Source organism: Bison bison, unplaced genomic scaffold, assembly GCF_000754665.1.
Source record: "Bison bison bison isolate TAMUID 2011002044 unplaced genomic scaffold, Bison_UMD1.0 scf7180017864259, whole genome shotgun sequence".
In the NCBI taxonomy this organism is placed as follows: Eukaryota; Metazoa; Chordata; class Mammalia; order Artiodactyla; family Bovidae; genus Bison; species Bison bison.
The window spans coordinates 4,552,405-4,572,279 of record NW_011494831.1 but is presented as its reverse complement, the minus strand read 5'-3'; the positions used below and the strand labels follow the sequence as shown (position 1 = coordinate 4,572,279).

The 19,875-nt window shown below is 37.2% G+C and overlaps 1 protein-coding gene across 3 annotated transcripts in view; it reads left to right on the top strand.

The window, feature by feature from the left end:
* The window catches only part of ZNF106 (zinc finger protein 106), a 54,667-nt gene that overhangs the window by 12,574 nt on the left and 22,218 nt on the right, over window positions 1-19,875 (top strand). For 2 of the 3 annotated variants that reach the window (XM_010848018.1, XM_010848020.1), the window contains exons 2-7: window positions 314-399; window positions 5,348-5,409; window positions 11,337-11,534; window positions 14,774-16,954; window positions 17,983-18,616; window positions 19,788-19,857. In XM_010848018.1, coding sequence (XP_010846320.1) covers window positions 346-399; window positions 5,348-5,409; window positions 11,337-11,534; window positions 14,774-16,954; window positions 17,983-18,616; window positions 19,788-19,857 — 3,199 coding nt within the window. In that variant the 5' untranslated portion in view covers window positions 314-345. The remainder of the gene's footprint in view (window positions 1-313; window positions 400-5,347; window positions 5,410-11,336; window positions 11,535-14,773; window positions 16,955-17,982; window positions 18,617-19,787; window positions 19,858-19,875) is intronic. The other variant, XM_010848021.1, reaches the window with a different exon arrangement.

The window sequence follows — 19,875 nt, the reverse complement described above, 5'->3', positions numbered from 1 at the left end:
GTCAGTGGACTGGTGCCATGGGAGGTGATGAATGTGCTGAGCTGTGAGGAGTGGCTAGATTTTGGATGTACTTCAAGATGGGACCGGCAGGATTGGGTGAATATGGGATGAGAAGGTGGGATCCAGGATGGCTCCCAAAGTTTTTGCCCTGGGGTCCTGTAGCATTGTAATTTTCATCTACCAAGATGGGTAGACTGGGGTAGGAGCAGGGTGGAGGTGAGGGAGATGCAGGACTTGTATATTGGGCTATGTTAAGATGAAACTCAAGACATCTAGGAAGAAAATGTTACTAAATGTTACTTCCTCATTGCAGGTGTGACGTTGAGTGCTTCAGATCTGGTCACTATGGTACGAGAACGAAAATGCATATTGTGCCACATTGTGTACAGCTCAAAAAAGGTAATCATAGAAGGGAGAGAATCTGAGGCTTTTATGACTGATCATTTTTTCAGAGACACCATGTGGAATTTATAGATGAGTAAATGCTTTTAACAACATCTCGTTTATGCTTCTTTCCTAAACCTTAGTCTTATTTCACTGGTTTCTTTCTCATTACTGCCTTATGAAGACAGTAACTATATTATTAAACCTCTACATGGAATTTGAAGATACTCAACAGTATGATAAAGAGAAATTCATCTAGTAACCAGTTACAGAGAAAATACATTAAAATTCATGCTGAGATTGTAACAGCTTTCTGATTAGCTAAGGGAATGGCATGGATTTGTAGCCTGTGAGTTCTCTGCCTGTGCTTGTGGGAAGCACAGCACAGCAGCAGTGGTTCTAACTATATCGTCAGACATCCACAAGGTGGGGATGTTGCTCAAAGAAAAACACTGTTTTAAAAACTAAAAGAATTTACCTGTGCTTTAAGGAAATTGTCTGCAATTTGTCTCATATTTTGCCGCCCCCCGCCACCCCCTGCCTCTTGTTTTGCTTTCCAAGAATTCATCTAGCTTAAATACTGAAGAACTTTCCCTCTATGCTTTTAAGATGTTCTTGATTGCCATTGGATATACAGAGAACTAGGAAAGTTATCATGAGTGAGGTTAGCCAGGCAAGTCTGAGTGAAAGATGTTTGGGAGTGAAATGGCTTATAAGAAATGGAGAAGAGGCATTTTAGGTGGAAGAAAAATACAAAGATTCAGCGGTAGAATGGAGTATAACAGCTCTAGGAATAGGTAAAAAGGCTTATCTGACTAAAACAGTTTCATCCTGGAAATAATAGGACTACAATTTAATTTATAAATTAAGTGAAGATAGTTGATAAACAGTGTTGATTGCCCCACTGAGAAGTTTGATTGTGATCCATTTAGTAGGCTGGGTGAAGAATTTTTTTCTTTTTCCCTATTTAGGATTTCAATTAGTGTTGGGAAAATCAGCTGAGATTTTTAAATCATGTTTAGTAATATACTTGCTCCCTTTACAAATGTAAAAGAACTGCTTTTCTAATTTTAAAAATTTAGACCAGGTTTACTCAAATTTTCAATGAATAAAAATTTTTTATGCCTACTTCACTTCATGGCAAATAGATGGGGAAACAGTTGAAACAGTGGCTGACTTTATTTTTCTGGGTCCAAAATCACTGCAGATGGTGATTGCAGCCAAGAAATTAAAAGACACTTACTCCTTGAAAGGCAAGTTATGACCAACCTAGACAGCATATTAAAAAGGAGAGACATTACTTTGCCAACAAAGGTCCATCTAGTCAAGGCTATGGTTTTTCCAGTAGTCATGTATGGATGTGAGAGTTGGACTACAGAGAAAGCTGAGTGCCGAAGAATTGATGCTTTTGAACTGTGGTGTTGGAGAAGACTCCTGAGAGTCCCCTGGACTACAAGGAGATCCAAGCAGTCCATCCTAAAGATCAGTCCTGAGTGTTCATTGGAAGGACTGATGTTGAAGCTGAAACTCCAATACTTTGGCCACCTGATGCAAAGAGCTGACTCATTTGAAAATACCCTGATGCTGGGAAAGATTGAGGGCAGGAGGAGAAGGGCACAACAGAGGATAAGATGGTTGGATGGCATCACTGACTCAATGAACATGGGTTTGGGTAGACTCTGGGAGTTGGTGATGGGAGGCCTGACGTGCTGTGGTTCATGGGGTCACAAAAAGTTGGACACGACGGAGCAACTGAACTGACTGACTGATGCCTACTTTTAGATTAGAGGGAGAAGGGAAGATGAGAAGATGTGAGATGGATAGGCAGCTACTCAGAGGTGTGGTGTCAGGCTTGTGTGGAGTCTGTGGCCTATCTTGTTATATCTCACAACTTTTCTATTTTAAGTCTTTTTGGCATTTCTTCTACTCTGGATTAAAACATGTTTTGTCTCTTCATATTTTTCCATGGGTCATAATAAATAAGAGCTGAGTAGTTAAATCTCCTGCCTTAGGGAAAGCCAACAGTAGTTTTTTTAAGCAAGGGAATGGCATGATTTAAATGTTAAGATATTTAAATGTTAAGAAGTTAATGGGTAAACTGAAAGGGATAAACTCAGAGAGATTAAGAACAACTTATGTTGATGTACTTTCCTCTAGTTTCCCAAACTATTATAGTATTACCATGGTTGCTCCAGGTGGCTCAGTGATAAGAATCAGCCTGCCAATGCAGGAGACACAGGTTCGATCCCTGGGTTGGGAAGATCCCCTGGAGGAAGAAATGGCAACCCACTCTAGTATTCTGAGCGGAAAATACCAGACAGAGAAGCCTGGCGGGCTACAGTCCGTGGGGTTGCAAAAGAGTCAGACTTAGCACCCACACACACATGATTGCTCCAAATACACTCAGGAGGAGAAAAGAATCTAGGGTTACTGTATGTTACATCCCTGAGTATCCTGATGTTTCTTAGCTTATGAAAGTCTGAGAAGCCCCGGAATTTAAAAATATTTTTGTGTTACTCATGTTTTCCAAATTTGTTCAACCCAAAATCCCAGCCCCCGACTTCCTCCTCCTTTTAAAAACATACGCTGATAAGAGGAACTAAATAGAAGCTTGGTACATCTGCAGGTATGCATTTGGAGCTGTGTCTGTAGGTATTTCCCAGTTATTTTGAAAACTCAAGTTGTCTCATTATTTGCATTCTTTGCTTGGAGCAGGATGGGTGAGGATTTCACATGTAAATTCAGAAACAGATTATTGAAGTATTCTAGACAATCAAAAGTTACGTTAAGGACCTCCCTGGCCTCCAGTGGTTGAGACTCTGTGGTTCCACTGCAGAGGGCAGGGGTTCCATCCCTGATCAGTGAACTAAGATCCCATAAGCCATGTGTCATAGCCAAAAAAAAAACGTCTCCTTAAAACTAGTTTTGAATGATAACATGTTTTATTACTGAAATAGAATATAGAATTGGTTTTTACATCAGTGAGAATAACCCATTTCAATTAATACTCTTTTGGTTAGGAATGGTTTCATTGTAAGAAACAGACCCACTTAAATATCGCTTAAGAAAAGGAGATTTGTCTTATGTTTAGTCTAAGGAAAAATTGAACAAGAGAAAACAGAAACTGAACAGCAAGAAGCATAGGGATTAGAGCAGATGTTGTATATTGTTCTTGGATTTGTTCATTCTCTATCCTGTCACTAAATCCACTCAGTTTGCAGCTCTTTAATTGTTCATTCTGGTTAATGGCAGTCAGTTGTAGTAGCATGTAATGGCCAATCTTGTGTAAAAGTATCCCCTCTGGATAAAGCATTTGTAGCAATAGGAAGGGAATGGTGATCGTCTTCAATAAGATGGCCATTTAAAGGAAGTGTTTTGAATCACAACACTGTATATCACTGTATATAGATAACTTACAGAATAGTTGTACATTTTTCACAAATGAACTGTATATAATAAAAATATCTCAATGCACTAGGTGGCATGATCTTTGAAACATTGGCTTTGTTGTCAGATCTGCCAGAGTTTGACTCCTAGTTTCACCACTTGATAATCTGACTCTGCAAGGGCACGGCTGAATATTTTCACATTTATCCTTTTAATGCCTAGCTTTGTACTTAACACCTGAGAAGCACTTGATAAATATTTGGTGAATAAACAAGTTAGCTTCTCTGTATCCTTGTGTCATTATGACGTTAATAATCCTACCTTAGCAGTGTTTTGTGGTTCAAGTGAAAAAATGTTTGAGACACTTAGCACAGGGCAGAGTTAATAGTAATATTCAACCTGTATGTGTGTATTAGTCACTCAGACATGTCCGGCTCTTTGGGACCCCAGGGACTCAAGCCCACCAGCCTCCTCTGTCCGTGGAATTCTCTGGGCAGGAATACTGTGAAAAGTGAAGTAAAGTCACTCAGTCGTGTCTGACTCTTTGTGACCCCATGGATACTAGGCTCCTCCGTCCTGGAAGGAATACTGTAGTGGGTTACAATTCCCTTCTCCAGGGGATCTTTGTGACCCAGGGATCAAACCCAGGTCTTGCACACTGCAGGATTCTTTACCATCTGAGCCAGTTTTATATTTGTAAACAGCCATTCTCTAATTATGACATACTGGCTATATATATATTTTGTGTGACAGAGAGACCGACATTTACAACTTTGAGTTTTTTGAGGTGTGTGAGTGTGTGTGTCAAACTTGCACATTTAAATGGAAACTCTTGGCATAGATTTTGTTTCCTTCCCAGTGGGATGGGGATGGGGGGAGGAATCTAGTACATTCTCAAACTTTTCATTGGAACCAAACACATCAGTTGTTGTAGGCAAGGGAGTGGGTAGTGAAAATGAAGCCATGATAGAACTGCTGTGTTCAAGGCATTTTTAAAATCTTGATCTACCATAGGAAAATTCCCTTATGTCTGTAACTTCTGTCTAGAATTGATGTATCCATCTGTTCATTCAGCTGATATTAATAACTGTATGTCAGGCCCTGGCCAAGACATGGATAAGAATTGTACCATACTCTTGTGAAACTGTCAGTTGAGTGGGGAAAGAGAGTATGAAGAAAAGTAGCCAAGTAGTTGAGAAGTTATGTGATTTCAGGCATTTTTGTTGTTGTTTTTTTAATAAACTTAAGTAAATACTTTGTAAGGGATAGAATTCTACCTATTTGTTTATTATTTAGTCTTTTGCCTCCTAAATACAATAAACTTTCTAACCTTTTTGGAAAGCCACTTAAATAGGTCTTTTAAAATTATTGCTTTATTTAAAAATAAAATATGTCAAAAACAGGCTAAAGAGTTACTTAATAAGGAACTGTTTTCAGTATTGAATTGTGAATAGAAACCACAAACAGCACTTTAACACAAGGAGCTTGAGCCCTGATTGTTGATTGAATAGGACAGAGAAATTTTTTTCTCCAAAGCAGTCCCCCTTAGTTTAATCTGCTTTCTTTAATTTTGAAGGAGATGGATGAACACATGCGGAGCATGTTGCATCACAGGGAACTTGAGAACCTGAAGGGCAGGTATGGAACCTTTCTCTTCCATAAACTTGTGGATGTGGGGGAATCTGAGGGCCTGTTTATTTTATAGTAATGCTTCAAAAATGAATATTATCTTATGGCCTTGAACTGTCTTTTGGAATTAACAATAGGTACAATAGCTTTTTGTTTTGTTTTATTTCATTCAAAAAGGATAAATTGTTGTACATCTCAAATGTGTAGAATTCATAGCAACTTTGGCAAATAGATTTGACAAAGGTGGGTGGGGATGAGCTACTTCTGTCATTAGTAAGCTTTCTCATTCCTACACACCAGCTTTGCAGCTAGGGCATTTCATATTATTGCCTAAGCAGCTTGCAAATTATCACATGCCATAAACCTTTACTGGTTGTTGGAATAGTCTGAGAAGTCCAAAGTCTGCTAAATAGCACTGAATCTCATTAGTATAAATAAAATCCATGTATAAACCTGTATTTAAGAATGCTGTTTTGTGAATTAAAGCTTGAGATGTTTAAGGAAATTAAGATATTAAGGTAACATGTATGTATATTCCATGTCTTTTTTCCCAACTAAGTTTCCTTTTTTTGATGTTTTGAATGTATGTGAATTTTAAGTTTGGAGACAGTATAGAACAGAGAAACTTTGGAAAACAGAAATATGAATTATACCTTAGTCCATGAATAATGGTTACAGACTTTGATCAAGATGCCAACCTAGGTCATTTGGAATTATCTGTATTTTAAGTAATATAGTTTTAGGTTGTATGGGCAAATTAATATGTTATTGAACTTTCAGCATCTGTTTAGCATGTAAGAGGAATTTTTCTGTGGTCTCTGTCCCTTACTGTGAAGTTTAGGTCTTCACAGCAGTGTAAAAGAGGTGTTCAGGCTTCTTGCCCTCTGAGATGGCCACACTCTGTGGAGTATGTTTCTCTCTAACAAACCCACTTCTTACCTATCAAAAAAAAAAAAAAGATATTCACTCAGATTTAGTGTGGAGAACCCTTATAATATCTTGAACATATATGATCTTTAATTCATTATCATAGGAACCTATGAAATACAGTCAACCTTTGATTACCTATCTGTGGGTTGTCTTAATTATTTGATCCCATTTCCCATAGACTTCCTTCAGGAATTCACCTTTTTCTAGGCTACTCAGTGACCTGTATTGTGTTATGAAATGAAATAAAACAAATGAGGCCAGTAAGTCTAATCATTAGGAGAGAAGCCCATTTTTTTCTAAGAGGAATGCCTTGTTTTATTAAAAAATCACCAATCAGCTAATTAAAACATTTAAAACTTTTTGATAGCTTAAAATTCATGTTCATAGTCAATACAGAATCATGAAGAGTAAAGAAGGTAGAGGCCCTTTCACTCCCTCCCCATCTTCCTACTCCAATCTTAGAGGAAAGTCAACAGTGTAGTATATACCCTATCCAAACCTCTCCTCTGCATGTAGACAGATTTATATCCATATGTTCACACTCATGTACATATGTTTTGATTTTGTTTTGTCTTATTAATAGAACTGAACTACATGCCATATACGTATTGTTCTGTAACTTGTTCCACTCTCCTCCCACTTGTCAATGTAGTTGTGCCATGGAGATTTTGTCTACTGTTTACGGTTATTTGGAACATAGTCAAATAATAAAGAAATAAGCATTTGAAGCCTCTGAACTGACAATATTAATGTCAGCATTAGCACCCAAACTCATTTGGAGGAGGACACTTTGGTACTTAATTTACTCATATTTTAGATACGGTGCTATCAGGTTTGGAAGCAGGTTTGGTATGGTTTTCTGGCCAGTAACAAATTATAAGGGAGAAGGCAAGTAGGTAGCCAGGAAAAACAGCTGGCAAAGCTATAAAAAAACAACAGAATCTCAAACATCATTTACTGACTTGGGACATTTATTATCATAACGAATAGTCATCACTATTTTGTACAAAAGGGACAAATAGTTATCAGTCATCTTTTTTCTTCCTGTCCTCAGTTTGTGATTATTTCCTCGGGATTTCATGTTTAAGAATTGGCTTTCTGATGTTAAGTATCACTTAATTTTTGGTTGTGATCTGATTAAGAAATGTAAAGTGAAAGTTGCTCAGTTGTGTCTGACTCTTTGCGACCCCATGGACTATACAGTCCACAGAATTCTCCAGGCCAGAATACTGGAATGGGTAGTCTTTCTCTTCTCCAGGGGATCTTCCCAAACCAGGGATCGAACCCAGGTCTCCTGCATTGCGGGCGGATTCTTTACCAGCTGAGCCGTACACACAAAGGTAAAGAGCATATTATTTACATTTTGAATGCTGGCTAGCTGAGAAGTGAGTACCTTATTTGGTTCACAATTGGAGACATCTGGAACATTTCCCTGTTTTTTCCTAATGTACTTGTTCAGTTATATGGCCTGTAAGTAGTTTCTACAGATAGATACTATTAAAATGGCACAAACCTTAATTTATCAACCAGCTGTTGTGGTATAGATAGAGCAAGCTTAATAAAGAGGCGCTTATGGATAGAATATCTGAAGGCTTTGCCTTTCACATATGAGAGGAAATTGTGTGGTAACAGGATGTAGCTAATTTGGGCCCTCTGTTAAACACTCTGAGGAAAACTATTGCCTTTATTAGTCAGGAAGTACGGAGAAGGCAATGGCACCCCACTCCAGTACTCTTGCCTGGAAAATCCCAGGGACGGGGGAGCCTGGTGGGCTGCCGTCTCTGGGGTCGCACAGAGTCGGACACGACTGAAGTGACTTAGCAGCAGCAGCAGTCAGGAAGTACATCAGTACTTTTTTCCCAACAATTACTTTATATATTATACGAAGTAGTATTTTAACTGTTTATTGATAAAGAATTGGAAAATAGCATTGTTAAAATGTTATTTGCTATTAACTTTAAAGAGCATGTGATTTTCCAGACACCCTATGTGGAAGCACGAATACATATTGTAATTAATATGCTTAACCTCAGACACATTGGAATTTTCACGAGATGTGGTCATTCTGTCCTATTCTTTCCCTGTATAAATGTAAATTCTTTCTTTTCTCTTTATAAAGTTTCTTGTAAAGTTTATCTTAAAAAAGGAAAAAATCCCCAGAAACTTGATTTCATTTGTAAGAAAAATGTTAGAGATTTCTGTGTTCTGATAAATCATTTTTAGTGTTAACTTTATGTTGCTCTTGTTGCTATACAAATCTGGGTAGGATCTTGAGGTATTTTTCTCTCATGTAGCTTCAGAATTATGGTTAATACACTTTCTGGCAATGAAAGCAAAAATGTTTTAAATATCTGTGTTTGAGTATTTGATGCATATCTAACATATAATTGTGCTTTGGAAATTGTGAATTAGGTTTGTGGTTATGAATATTTATTTTTAAGAGTTAATTACTGTCTACATTCCTTAATAAGTTAAAAAGTCAGTGTGGTCTTCCAATTATGTCTTTTAAAGAAGGATATTGATGGTTTGGACATATGAAAAATTCTCTGCAGGAATTCCTTGGCAGTGTAGTGGTTAGGACTCAGGGCTTCCACTGCAGGGGGCATGGGTTCCATCCCTGGTCAGGGACCTAAGATCTTGCAAGCTGTAAGGCACAGCTTCCCCCGTTGCACCCCCCCCCCCAAAAAAAAAACCCTCTGTATTTTAGAAGTAAGGAAAAAAATCAGGGTTTTTATTTAAGAATACCTTTTAGAAAGAAGTCCCTGGTACTGCAATATACAGTTTAGTGTTACATAAATTTTTAGGTGGAAAAGTGGACTAAAAACACATTCCAATTGTAGAGAGATTAAAGCCCAAAAGATTTTCTAACCAGAAAATTGAGTTGATCTGAGTTGTTATTATAGGGGAAATTATGTATTCTAAATTTGTTACAGTCTTCAGATTGTTCTGGGCTTCCCTGGTGGCTCAGAGGTTAAAACATCTGCCTGGAATGCAGGAGACCCAGGCTCGATCCCTGGGTGGGGAAGATCCCCTGGAGAAGGAACTGGCAACCCACTCCAGTACTCTTGCCTGGAGAATCCCATGGAGGGAGGAGCCTGGTAGGCTCCAGTCCATGGGGTCGCAAAGAGCCGGACACGACTGAGTGACTTCACTTCACTTCACTTCAGATTGTTCTGATACTGCCCTTTGGGGATAGATTTATATTTATATATTCATTTTAAAGTTCGTTCTTTGTTGCTGTGAGAAAAGGCTTGCTTTTTGTTACAAGTTAACATTCATGAACTACCATAATCTTAGTTGCTTGAGAGATGAGTGTGGTAAACTGGAGAAAGTTGAGGTTTTTCTTTTTTTAAAGTATATAATTGTGTTAAGTACAGTGGAAAACTCTCTGAAAATAATATATTTAAGTTCCTGGAGAATTAGAAGGAATTAGTATATAGATATTCAGGGTAATTCGAGGAATCTGGTCAGAACTCATTAAAATGAATGTTAGCATCCTAGACTATTTTACATCCAGAGCATTTAAGTTACAAAGTCAAAAAAATAAAACAGAAGCTTACGAATTTTCTCCATTTTTCTGAGATGTTTTTCATGATAGGTACAGAGTGAAAAAACAGTGGGTTTTTTTTTTGTTTTAATTTATTTGGCATAGTTTATTTGTAATTTGTCACCATTAACCATATACTTAGTTTGTTGCCTGGAATTTAGTAGTTGCTCGATAAGTTGTTTTTTCTTTTTTTTTAAATGAATGTTCAGATGGTCTGTGACAGAAACCATCTTCTAGTAAATGAGGGGCTTTATTTTGAGGGTCTCTTCTGGTTAGCTGAATTCTGCCCATGTATGGATGGATATGAGGGGAAAGATGAAGCAGAGTTGTGTGTGTGTGTCTGTGTCTATCTTATTAAAGACAACACGTCTTTTTGTGTATATGTTTGTGTATTTTTATAGAATGGCATAGGAAGTGCAAAAATATCACTAGTATTAACCCAAGACAAATGATACAGAGATAAGCCAATTTGGATTATTGAGTGGACATTACTGTCTATTCATTACACATGTACCCATGGTGTTCTGATGTTCTCATAGTGACTGCATGGATAGCTGAGCTGATTAAGGAACTCAAGAAGCTAAAAATGCAGTTAAATTATTCATCTACTGCAGCTCTGGTCATTGATTCAAGACTTTGGCTTCTTAAACTGGCCACATATGAGATACATTACTAAGTATGTAAAGTAAAAGAAGAAAAACCCTGCTCAATTATCTTTCTTAACTGAGAACCTGATTTTACATCTCTCTAAATGGTGTTCTTTTCTGAAACCTGAGAAAAACCATTTGCCTAGCACAGCTGTTAACTTCCTACAACTGAAATGCTTTCCATTCCCTTTAAAATAAACCCTTCTGAAGCAGAATGTGGATCACATGTATCATCGAGACCAAAAAAGTTTGCTGAGACTACTCCTATCATTTGTCCTGGAGTCCGGAATCTTCACATTCCAGGCAGAGCTCCAGCTGTTCCGATTTAGTTACTAGGCTGTGATTGGCTCTGCCTCCTACTCTTTTCCCCACCCCTTACTTTTCACTGGGAGAAAGCTTTTGAGCCAGAGATTAAATGTGAGCTCTGTCACCAGGATTTCTGAGTGCAGTTGGCATCATGGGTGTGCTCCAGAGCAACTTCTGTTTGCTCTGAGCCCCCTGCCCTGCCTCCCCTTTCACCACGTTTCCTCTGGCAAGGTTTTAAGTACAGCAATTCAAGAAGATTTCTCCTAAACTATATTATTCTGAAGTGTATTGCCTCTTGATTGCTGGAAAAGAATCTTTAATTCATTTCAAAAGTAACTTATGAACAAACTTATTAAAAGTGATGAAAGGAGCATTGAGATTGATTAGCACTAATTTTTCACTGTGCCAAAGTGTGCAGTGTCTTTCAGAGGAAACTATAACAGATCTGGTGAGTGTGCCATGCCAGTGGGGAGCATTGAATGTCCCTCATCTCCCTCTTTCCCTAGGGACAGTAGTCATGAGTGCCGAGTGTGCGGGGTTACAGAAGTAGGTCTTTCTGCATATGCAAAGCACATTTCTGGCCAGTTGCACAAAGATAATGTTGACGCCCAGGAAAGAGAAGATGATGGAAAGGAAGAAGAAGAGGAAGATTATTTTGACAAGGAACTCATTCAGTTAATAAAACAAAGGAAAGAACAAAGTCGGTGAGTAATAATTTGATATTTTTAAAAGCCTATGTGAAACCGTGTAGGAGAGAATACATTTTCCATTTCCATTCTTTTCAGCTGGTGGCATTCAGATTTATCTTTTTTAAAATTTAATTTAATTTTTAATTGATTTGCAATGTTGTGTCACAGATTTACCTTAAAGTTTACCTTGAAGTTGCCATCTTAATCTTAAAAGGCAATGGAATGCTTGCTTGAACTACTGTATTAACTCCTTAAAAAAAAACAAACCTCAGTATTGACCCTATCTAAAAACTAGCCATAGCTGTTACATATCTGAAATTTTTACCATGCTGATAACTATGTTTAGAATTGTTTGTATTAGTTCCAATTTGCGGAGGGGGTACCAATAAATTCATGTTCATGAATTTTCTAGTGGAAAGATATTAGTAAATAAGTTTCATTTGAATATATTATATAGCATTTCTTATTTCATTCCTTAGGAAAAAATTGTTTTACCTAATGTGAATTAACATGGTGCTTCTACTAAGTTTGATTTATCCTTTTATTATTAATTTCTTCAGTAAATATTTCTTGAATAAATTTATGCTGTATATTGGACAGTGTCAGAATCATTTCAACAATGTAAGTTTTATAGCTTGTACTAGATAGTTTCATACCTACAGCTATAATTTAGGTATTAGCCTTTTGTATTTTAACCTTACTGATTCGTGGTCTGAAAAGTTTAATGAAGCATAAAATTTCAGATATAAGTAAAAGATACAGAACCAGTTATGAAGTGGGGTGATTTTTTTAAGTTCTAGAACATGATAAAAAGCATTTCAGATTCCACAAATTTTAAAGATTCTTCTTGAATACTAGTTATACCTGATCTGTATCTCATTTTCAGTTAGAATGCAGTTTGAATATAAAAAAGTAGTAGTTGTTATTCTGTATGCTAAAACCTTTTTGAACAGGTCTTTGAAAGGGACTTTCTTCATTTTAAAATGTCCATAGCAGCATGATACTTAAATTGTTTAGTTGTTTATCCTTCAAATGACATTCTCACTACTTTTATATAGCTGCAGTTTACTCTTGTTTTAGGGCGCTGGAGCCTCTAGAAGACTAACTTCTATTTTTGTTCTAACATTCTTGTGCCATTATTAGCTTATCTGTGTAAATGATTAAACATTAAGTCAGAGAGTAAAAGCTTCTCAGTAAATTCGACATTCATATTGCAGTCACTAGTCTTTGATTATTTTAATAAGCCTCTTTGGTGACATATTTATAAAATCATCTACTTATTTCTTCATGAGGTTTTTTTCTTTTTTCCTTCATGAGGTTTTTAATTTAGATTATTCTTTTTGAGCTGTGGGTTTAGCTACATACTGTTGTCCCCCTGACCTAGCCAATTCATGATAATCTAGGAATTTTACTTTGTGACTGACTTATTGCCAAATTCTCATTTCTGGATGATATTAGTAGACCTAGTCAGTGATCTCCTTGGATGTCAGAAGTTGCATTCAGCTTAGAAACAAAAAAAGCAAATTGGTTAATGGTGATATAAAAATCTTCCAAGTGTCTGTAGGAACACTTGGGACTTAGGATCTCCTGTTTAGCAGTAGTTGTAATTCATAATGTAAGTGGATGTTTGAACTTTAAGGTGAATTAGCTTTTATCCTAAAAGTGAAAAACAGAAAAATTCCAATTTGTGTCCAAATCTTAGAGACATTAGAAGCTATTCAAGTCAGTACTGAGTTTAAAATTTATGTCAGGTTCAGATTCAGAGGAGGGAACCCACTTGCAGAAACTTTGAGATTTTCATTCTATCAAACTTCAGTTTTTGAGATTTTCATTCTATCAAGGTCTAGTGGTCAAGAGTATGGGCTCAAAACAGACTTACAGTTGCCAGTGGGGAGGGGGATAGGGGAGAGATGGATTGGGAGTTTGGGATTAGCAGATACAAAGTATTGCATATAAAACAGATAAAAAACAAAGTCCTACTCTATAGCATAGGAAACTATGCAGTCTCCTGTGTTAAACCATAATGGAAAAAATATGAAAAAGAATATATATATGTATGTATACAAATATAACTCAATCACTTTGCTTTATAGTAAAAAATAACATTACAAATCAACTATACTTCAGTTTGAATGTGGGCTCTAGAGTTAGACTGCCAAAGTTCAAATTTCTGCCATAACACTAACTAGGTATCTTACTCCAGGCAAGTTATTTAACCTCTCTAATCCTCAGTTTCCATATCTAAAAGTAGAAATAATAATGCTTGCTGCAGAGTTGTGAAAATTAAATGAGATAATCTTTGTAGTGTTTAGCAATAAATGCCTTATGATTAGTAGGTACTCAGTAATTTTAGTTAATATTATTCTGTTTTTTGAGCACCTTACCACCTGTGAAGTACTGAGTTAGGGAAAACATAGGTACTTTTTGAAGGAAAATGGTTTTATGCCGATTCCCATGATGTTTGCTTAAATTTATTCACATTTCTGTGGGCTTCTTGTCTAACATGAATAATTGAAACAGCTGTAGCTTCTTTTAAAAACCTCTGGCTCATGAAACTCCTTATGGGCATTTATTGTGGATCCTACTTGCTTGTTATGTGCTATTTTATTCCTGTTTGTGACCTTACTTATTTCCTTAGCTAGGTTATAAGCCCTTCAGAAACAGGATCTATGCATAAAAGTTTTCTTTCACTACTAATAGTCATTGAATGTGTACTTGATAAAGTGTTTATTAATGAAAGTTATTATGCAGAGTAAAATCTTACCATTTAAAATAGGTTAAGAAGCTGGGTTTTCAGAAAGAACCAACTACTGAAGAAATCATGGTGTTAAGAACAGCTGGATATAAATTGTGTTAACTATGATAATTAACCATAGCTACAAAGTATACTTGCTCCTCTTTTCTAAAAGTTGTGTAATATAGAAATAATTGGATGATAGGAAAACAATCCTCAAATATGCTAAGAAAAACAGGAGCAGGAGAGGAAAGATAGTATAAATGTGTCAAGTTTTTAATATTTTGAGGTTGATAAATATATTAATTTTAAATCAGTAAATTGTGAAATATAAGTTTATATCATGTAAAGATATGAAAACAATCACTATTTGAAATAAAAATAAGACTATTACATACTCTTAAGTTACATATTCTAAGTGACAGAGGAAGAAGGCAGAGGGCACGTTTGGTGGGTTATGCCTTTAAAGGAATCATGAGAACTCCTTTAAATCACTAATAAAAGACTGTTTTTCTTCTAGAAAAGATGAACCTTCCAATAGCAGCCAAGAAATAAACTCTGATGACAGGCGACCCCAATGGAGACGAGAAGACCGAATCCCTTACCAAGACAGAGAGAGCTACAGCCAGCCAGCATGGCATCATCGTGGACCTCCTCAGTGGGACAGGAAGTGGGAGAAAGATGGCTATAGTAACACTAGGAAAAACAGCTTCACACATTCTTCAAGGAATAATGGTGGATCAAGAGGATGTTCTGGGTGGCATAATGGTGGTGCAGGAGGTCCCTCACCTTGGTTTCACAACCATAGTAATTCTGGAGGTGGTTGGCATTCAAACAGTGGGACAGTAGATTGGAATCATAATGGTACAGGAAGGAATTCCAGTTGGCATTCTGAAGGAGCAGGTGGCTTTTCCAGTTGGCATATGAACAGCAGTAACGGAAATTGGAAATCCAGTGCACGTGGTACAAATAGTTGGAATTACAGTGGCCCCGGAGACAAATTTCAACCGGGCAGAAACAGAAATTCTAACTGTCAAATGGAAGACATGAATATGCTATGGAATACAAAATCTAAGTCAAACAAATACAATCAAGACAGGTATAAGTGGCAGTGGCAAGAAAATGACAAAGTTGGTGCGGTTGCCACATACAGAGGTCCTTCTGAAGGATTTGCAAGTGGTAAGTTTCATTCAGAAGGCTTGCTTGACTTCAATTTTGAGCAGCTAGAAAGCCAAACCACTAAACAAACAGACACCTTCACTTCCAAAATTGGTGGGAAGAGTGGCAGTGTAGCAAGGGAAAAGCTCCATCGCTGGACTCCTTACCCTTCACAGAAGACTCTGGATTTACAATCAGGAATGAAAGAAGTCACTGGTAACAAGTCAGAAATGATAGATAAGCCTCTCTTTGATTTTAGCTTGATAACCACGGGAATAAAAGAGCCCCCAAATGATAAAACAAATAATTCTCAAAAACTGAAAACAAAAAAGGAAAAACATATTGAATCTCTTAAACACAAAGCCTCTTCTGACTGCACTGCTTCTTATGAGGTAGTGAGAGAATGCCCCATTACAGAAAAACCTGAACAAGAGCCTAATTTAAATAAGATGCCATCATTAAAATCCCCATTCCTTCCAACTCCAGGCAGCAAATCAGTTCCTCAAAAGCAAGATTCAAAGAATCCCTCAAAAAACACCAAAATTAATTCTTTTTTCTCTGGGGAACACTCAAATCCTTTGGCTAAACACACTGTGGAAGATAATCAGAGTTCTTGCATATCCAAAATGCGAAGTTCAGGTCCTCATGTTTTAAAAGGAAATAATAAAAGTTCACTTGGAACTCAAAGGGATTCTGATGAAAATTTAAGTGATACATTACAGAAAGCCAAAGATGTGCTGCAGTGTCATGAGACATTGCAAAATCCACTTAGCACTTCTAAAAGGACCAGGAATTATGCAAAAGCAAGTAGAAATGTAGAAGAGTCTGAAAAAGGATCTTTGAAGATTGAATTTCAAGTACAGACATTAGAAGATGAAAGTGATGGAGAGATATCTGACACAGAAAAGCATGAGACAAAAATCGAAACCCTGGGTTCTACAACTACAGAAGTTTTATCCTGCAGTACTCCTGCTGCTGATGAGAAAAGGGGGGATGACCAAAACCTGGAAACATCTAGAAAACCATCCACTTCCCCATGTAACTCAGCAGTTCACCAAAAAGAAACTGAGTTACAAATGACATCTGTAGCCAGCCCACAGTCTGGTTTACTGCTAGATTTGAAAACCTCTCTAGAAGATGCACAGGTTGATGACCCTGTTAAATCTCATGAATCTTATGAAACTGAAGGCTTTGAGAGTACTAGCTTGGATGCCGAGCTTCAAAAAAGTGATATAGGTCAACCCTCAGGCCCCCTCCTGCCTGAACTAAGCAAGCTTGGCTTTCCTGCCTCACTCCAGAGAGATCTAACCCGGCACATTAGCTTGAAGAGCAAAACTGGAGCACATCTTCCTGAGCCAAACCTCAATAGTGCTCGCCGCATCCGCAATATCAGTGGTCATCGAAAGAGTGAGACAGAGAAGGAATCTGGGCTCAAGCCAACCCTTCGACAGATTCTAAATGCATCTCGAAGAAATGTCAACTGGGAACAGGTCATTCAGCAAGTAACCAAGAAAAAGCAAGAGCTAGGCAAAGGCTTACCCAGGTGTGTGCCTCTTTTCAGTATCCATTTCCTTTTTTCTTTTAAACTTACCCTTTGGCTGTGGTCGAGAGAATTCTACTTGTTGAGTTTAATTAAATGTTTGCAAAAAAAATGTGTTGTAGATGTCTGGTTTAAATATCCAAGAGTGACTGCTACTCTATAACAAGTGGAATAAAGTGTTTCCTAGCAGGGAATTCAGGTTACAAAGAAACACACCTACTTCTGAGAAATGAAGTGGGGAAAATACCATTAGAAATCCATCACTTTGGTGATAGGAGCCATAAAGTGACAGCATGACAAAGGTGTCTATCTGTAGCCCTGTATTTAACTATAGATCTTAATGAGTGATGCAACTTTTAGATACAACTTCTCATTACTTTTTACTTAGAACGGATAGATGGTTATCTCTCTGTATCTGCTGTGGACATTGTATTTGTGATCACAAAATACATTCTCCTGAGTACTTGCATAATAATAGTTTGGCTGTTCACCGTACTTTAAGCCACTAAGCTTTTCTGAATGGGAAAGCATTGTTCAACATAGGTTTGCTACTTGCAAATCATCCTGCTGTGTTTTAATTATATAGCCCTCCAGGCTTACATTTCCATCCTTTTGAAATAACATGTTTATTGTACCTTCTTTTCTTTTCCCATAACTTGTGAGTATCATTGAAATTATGACTTAGCATGGTGTCTGTTGCTTGTAAATGCTTGATGAACACTTTTGTTTGTTTGCTCTTAAAAATTACATACTTTTGATTTAGAGCTCCATATTAAATAAAACCTTCAGTTTTTATTCCTTCCTTTTGTATATAGCTATATACAAATATCTAATTTACTGCTTGTTACATTACAATACTTAGAGTTAACTTACTTTATGTTTAGAATTACTAGACTATAAGCTCCTTGAGGGCAGAGGCCATCTATTAACATTTGCAATCTCAGTGCCTAGCAGAGTTTGGCACATTAAGTGGTTTCCCCTCTCCCAGCTGTGTCTGATTTATGAATTTTTTTCTTTCTTTCTTTCTTGAGGTTTGGCATAGAAATGGTGCCTCTGGTTCAAAATGAGCAAGAGGTCTTGGATCTGGATGGTGAACCTGATCTGTCTGATCTAGAAGGATTCCAGTGGGAAGGTGTTTCCATTTCTTCATCCCCTGGGTTGGCAAGGAAGCGAAGCCTTTCAGAGAGCAGTGTGATCATGGACAGGGCTCCGTCTGTATATAGCTTCTTCAGTGAGGAAGGCACAGGCAAAGAAAATGAGCCCCAGCAGATTTTTTCACCTAATAATTCATTCAGATCCGCACAGAGTCAAAAACCAACCATGAGCCTTAAGCAGGAAGTGACACCTCTGGCTGCCTCCCTAAGAACAGATGAAAGAACTGAAAATGTTGCTACTCGAAGGCGACATAGCGCACAATTATCTCCTGACCGTACAATACCTTTGATGCATTTGACAAAAGAGCTGCACAGCCAGGAGAGCTCTACACTACTTTCAGAGAATCATAATGCCCAGGAAAGTAATGGAGAAGGAAACTCTTTATCATCAAATGCATCCTCAGCCCTTGCAAACTCCAGTTTGGCAGATGCAGCCACAGATAGTAGCTGTACCTCTGGTGCTGAACAGAATGATGGCCAGAATGTTAGAAAGAAACGAAGAGCCACTGGAGTGAGTATGATTCCTGTGTGTTTTGTAGAATATTTCATGTAGTGACTTGGCTATGATAAGAAAAATGTAATGTTTTTCTTGGGTACCTGGGCTTGTGTTTTGCCCTACTCAGGAATAGAAGATTTCTGAGGCTCTTACTTTCATATTTTTGTCCTACTGGTTTCTTTCACTGAGTAGCTCTACTAAGTTAGATGTAATTGAATAGGAATGTACAGTACTGGGAAAATATGAAGTCATCTCTAAAACTAGTCTCTAAACCAATGATTCTTTGAATCACCTGACCAAGGAATGAGCCACATCTTCAGCTGTAACTTTATCTGTTTTCATGATGCATTCTGTACTGCTATTGAAGAATGGTACTCTAGTGTTGTATTTGCTTGTTGGACCCAGAACTATTAGGCTTAATAAGGTAGTTTTAATACTATAAGAGTACATGTATATGAGCATAGTCTTAGTCTGTTACTTTGTCTTTTATACTTAAGTTGCCTAGCCTAGTCTTTTTATAATCCATTACTTCACTGACACTTCTCTTTTGGCACTTCTGATGGTTAATATTGCTTAAGCCTTTCAGGAACCCTTTCTGAAAAGAAAGAGTTGCTGATAGTAGTATAGACTGGAATCTGACACTCAGAAACTGGACTGTTTCCTTTAATATTGAGACAATATAACAAACTAGTTAAAGGCATGGGTTGTAGACCTGGGTTTAAATTCCATCTCTGCCCTGTTGAACTAGATGTTGTAGCAGATAGTGTTGGATGAGAGATTGATTGTCTTATGACATAGCTGATGTCTTGGGTCTTATCTCACAGACTGTTAAGCTTTTTGTTGTAAAGATTTTCTTGATGAATTCTAAAGTAGAAACTATGAAATCAGATATGTTTTACTAGCTTTTACCAAGGTGAAGTGCTTTGCCCAAGCCCTTGGGCTTTACTACCTTTAGGATGCTAGGGAGGTACTTGACCTTGATTATATATATATATATTTTTTTGTTAGATACATTCAGTCAACTAATATTTAAGCTCATATCGTGTATATGAAACTCCTAACTATCCTGATGGTAGCAATCATGAATAATAATGTATGACTGACTTAGAATTTATTCTTTTTCCCCCTCCTGGATAATGGCCTTTGCATATTTAATATTCTTTCTTTTTCTTTTTTGTCTCCTTAGGATGGATCTTCTCCTGAACTGCCAAGTCTTGAGAGAAAAAATAAAAGAAGGAAAATTAAAGGAAAGAAAGGTATAGTATAGAATATTC